General features: G+C 36.9%; 1 protein-coding gene across 1 annotated transcript in view; it reads right to left on the bottom strand.

The window, feature by feature from the left end:
- Positions 1 to 4,108, bottom strand: part of ULK4 (unc-51 like kinase 4) — a 619,976-nt gene that overhangs the window by 585,273 nt on the left and 30,595 nt on the right. The window contains exons 7-8 of the mRNA XM_023515932.1: positions 1,332 to 1,433; positions 579 to 662 (exon numbers count right to left, since the gene is read on the bottom strand). Coding sequence (XP_023371700.1) covers positions 579 to 662; positions 1,332 to 1,433 — 186 coding nt within the window. The remainder of the gene's footprint in view (positions 1 to 578; positions 663 to 1,331; positions 1,434 to 4,108) is intronic.

Below are 4,108 nucleotides of genomic sequence, written 5' to 3' on the forward strand. Positions count from 1 at the left end.
CTTTAATATTGTACAGGAAAATGTTTTACAATGTTTGTGCTAACTTTTTTCCTTAAAATTATTGCTAATGGTTGATTGCTCATATACCAGTTTATCTGACTAAAGTTCCAACACTTTTAAAGTACTACAGCTATATCTAGTTTAAAAGACTTTTAAAACTTTTCAGCATAGCATTCAGATTCATCAAGATAAAGCCTAAGAAACAGCTGATTTGTTCCTATTCAAACACTAAATAGAAATTACTACACAGGGTATGAGTATAAATTAAGTAAATGATACACACAAAAAGAAATATTATATAAAGCCTTTTCAAATCATTAAACCAGATTTGTTATATAGGTACACAAAATAATTTGTGTTTTATAATAAAAGAAACTGTCAGTAGTACTTTGTTTTCCATTTCAGTATATCAAAATTATGGCATAGGCATTGCTAACATTTCTAAAAATATCAATTTGGGGCCATTTACAAAATATACCTTTGGGGGTTATGAATCAATAAAAATAGACTTGGGATAAAGGTATATCTTTAACAAGCATAAAATGCAAGTTAACTTGATTTACCATAAGAAATCTTACCTTTTGGAGTAGGAGGCAAAGCATCTTCATATAAAATCTTCTCAACCAATTCTGAAACACTCTCTGAGAAGAATGGAGGTCTTCCTGAAATCACATAAAAATTTACAAAACAGTTTGCTACCACCAATAATCCTAAACTAATCTCAATATCTTAGAATTATACAATAAAAACAAAATAGAAATAATTAATGAATGCCTAGTATGTACCAGACCATGATCTATTTTTATATTTCTCTAATTCAAAATTTATCATCCTAACAAATATACAAATTCACATAGACAATGACTATGATCCAGGGGTAGTGGGGCCGCTCAACACAGCCAAATAATTCACATCACAGTCATATTTACAAGAATTTCTAATAATCAGTTTTTAATAGGTACATTTCAACATTCCAGATGATTATTATGAAAAATCTCCTATATGTCAAAAAGTTCCTAAGAACTGACATATTCCTAGACACCAAGCAATTCAGCAAACTTAGTATATATAAAAATTTTGCTGGGCATATTGGTGTGCACCTATTGTTCTAGGTGCTTAGGGGGCTAAGATGGGAGGATTGCTTAAGCCCAGGATCTTGAGGCCAGCCTGGGCAACACAGAAAGACTCCATCGCCTAAAATAAATAGAAACTTAATAAAGTCATCTTTTTAACAATGTACTGGTAAAAGATTTGCAAACTGCAGATTTAACCTGGTTATTTCTTTTGTGTTAGACTAGCTTTGATGGGATACTGAAATAGAAAGTAATCACCTGAAAACATTTCATAAAGCAGACAGCCCAAAGACCAGAGGTCACTGGAGATGGAGAAGTCAGTACCCCTCATAACTTCTGGTGCTGTATATATCAGAGATCCTAAAAACAAGGTAAAAAGAACAACTCTGTTAGGTATTTGTATCTTTCTCAACACAACTCTACCTGGGAAAGGTCTGGTGAGAATTCCAGGAGAAAAATGCAAGCATGAATAAAATATCATGTGTATTTCATATTTTTAAATATTTTCTAATTTTAAGGTTACATTTTCCAAAAGATAGGTCAACATAAAAAGTTTTGAAAATCCAACTGAGAAGTGTGGCACACCGAGGTATTTTTTTTTAATTGACAATTTAAATACAGTCAGACTTCAGAAATATTGCAGGTTTGGTCCCAGCCCATTACAATAAAGCAAATATCACAATAAACCAAGCCACACAAATTTTGGGGTTTCCCACTACATGGAAAAGTTGCATTTACACTATAGTCTATTAAACATACAGTAGCAATATGTCTTTTAAAAAGTACATACCTTAATTAAAAAATACTTTATCACAAAAAAATGTTAAGGATCATCTGAGCTTTCAGTGAGTCAATCTTTTTGTCGGTAGAAGGTCTTGCTTTGATGTTGATGGTTGCTTCTGACCCAGGTGATGGTGTCTAAGCCTGGGGTCTCTATGGCAATTTCTTAAAATAAGACAATGAAGTTTGCCACTCTTCATGAAGGATTTCTTTATTCTCTTCGCTATGTTTTTGACAGGATTTTAGTCACAGCACAATTTCCTTTAAAATTGGACTCAATCCTCTCAAACTCTGCCACTGCTTTATCAACTAACCTTGTATATTATAAGTAGTGTGGGAGCAGAAGCTCGGGTGGATACAAGATTCATCTTCACCCATAACCCACCACCACAGCCAAGAAAGGCATTGCTGCTGGAGGTGTAATGGGCAGTAACACTTCCTCCACAAGGACCTTGCACATGAAATATGAGAAGTTGCCAAAGCCTCAGACAAGCGTCAAGCCCATCTTAGTGTGCCTGCATCCAACTCTGAGGAGTCTACTATGCCAAGTTGGAGGAGGCCCTTTCTGCTGAACACCAAATCATACTAGTTAAAGTTGATGACAACAAAAAACAGGAGAACGGGTAGGCCTTTACAAATAGATCAGGGGTTCTCGAACTTTTTAAACAGGGGGCTAGTTCACTGTCCCTCAGACTGTTGGAAGGCCGGACGGCGGGACCCAGGACAAGTTGGCCACTTAGCAGGACAGGTAGCCATGGCAAAAACATCTGGCAGGCCAGATAAGTGTCCTAGGCAGGCTGCATGTGGCCCACAGGCCATAGTTTGAGGACGCCTGCAATAGAGGGTAGAAACCCCATCAAATGATTCATTGAAGTTGTATAGTAGTTAGAACCTAGGGCAAAGAATGCCAGGCCATGAATATCAACAAAGAGTACTTCAAATGCAAGAAATGGACAATTAGCCCATGAATTTAGCTCATGGGAAAAAAAGGTCTCAGCAATGGGCTTAAATATTTAGTGAATATGCTATAAACAGATGTCCTGTCACCAGGCTTTGCTGTTCTACTTACAGAGCACAGGTTGAATAGATTCTGAGCATAATTCTGAAAGGTTCTAAGATTTTCAGAATGGTAACCATTGACTTCAACTTCAAGTCATCAGGCACATTAGCCCTTACTGAGAAAGTCAATCTGTCTTTTGAAGCTTTGAAGCCAGTCACTCTGTAGTTACGAAATTCTTAGATATTGTCTTCTCCCAATAGCAGGCTATTTTATCTACATTGAAAATACGTTATTTAGTGTAACCACCTTCACCAATGGTCTCAGCTAGATATTCAGGATAACTTACTGTAGCTTTGACGTCAGCACCTGCTTCTTCATCTTGTACTTTCATATTACAGAAATTACCTCTTTCCTTAAACTTCATGAACCAAACTCTGCTGGCTTCCAACTTTTCTTCTGCATCTTTCTCACCTCTCAGCCTTCACAGAATTGAAGACTTAGAGCCTGCCTCTGGATTAGACTTTGGCTTAAGGGAACATTATGGTTGGTCTGGTCTTTTATCCAGCCCTTAAAACTTTCCCGCGTATCAGCAATAAGGCTGTTTCACTTTCTTATCATTAACGTGTTCACTGGAGTGGCACTTCCAATTTCCTTCAAGCTCTTCTCCTTTGCATTCACAAGTTGCCTAATTGGTACAAGAGGCCTAGTTTTTGGCCTATCTCAACTTTTGACATGACTTCCTCACTAAGCTTAATCACTTCTACCTTTTGATTTAATGTGAGAGGCCTCCAACTCTTGCTTTCACTTGAACACTTATAGCCCATTATAAAGGTTATTAATTGGCCTAATTTCAATATTGTTGTGTCTTAGGGAATAGAAAGGCCCAAGGAGAGGGAGAGAGATGGGAGAATGGCCTATAAGTGTAGCAGTCAAATCACACACAACATTTATCAGTTAAGTTCATTGTCTTACATGGGCACAGCTCTGGGTGCCTCAAAACAATTGCTACCACAATAGTAACATTAAAGATCACTGATCACAGATCACCTTAACAGATACAGAAAAAGTCTGAACAGGGTGAACATAAAGTTTGTATGCAATCTGAAATAGTTAGAACTTTAAATTCACATAAACTTTATGTCCACCCTGTATTGCAATAATTACCAAAATATTTCATAGAAATAAAGTGGCCCAGCACCTGTGGCTCAAGTGGCTAAGGCGCCAGCCACATACACCTAAGGTGGCAGGTTCGAAT

This window comes from Otolemur garnettii, unplaced genomic scaffold (genome assembly GCF_000181295.1).
Source record: "Otolemur garnettii isolate 467f Iridium unplaced genomic scaffold, OtoGar3 scaffold00082, whole genome shotgun sequence".
Lineage (NCBI taxonomy): Eukaryota > Metazoa > Chordata > Mammalia > Primates > Galagidae > Otolemur > Otolemur garnettii.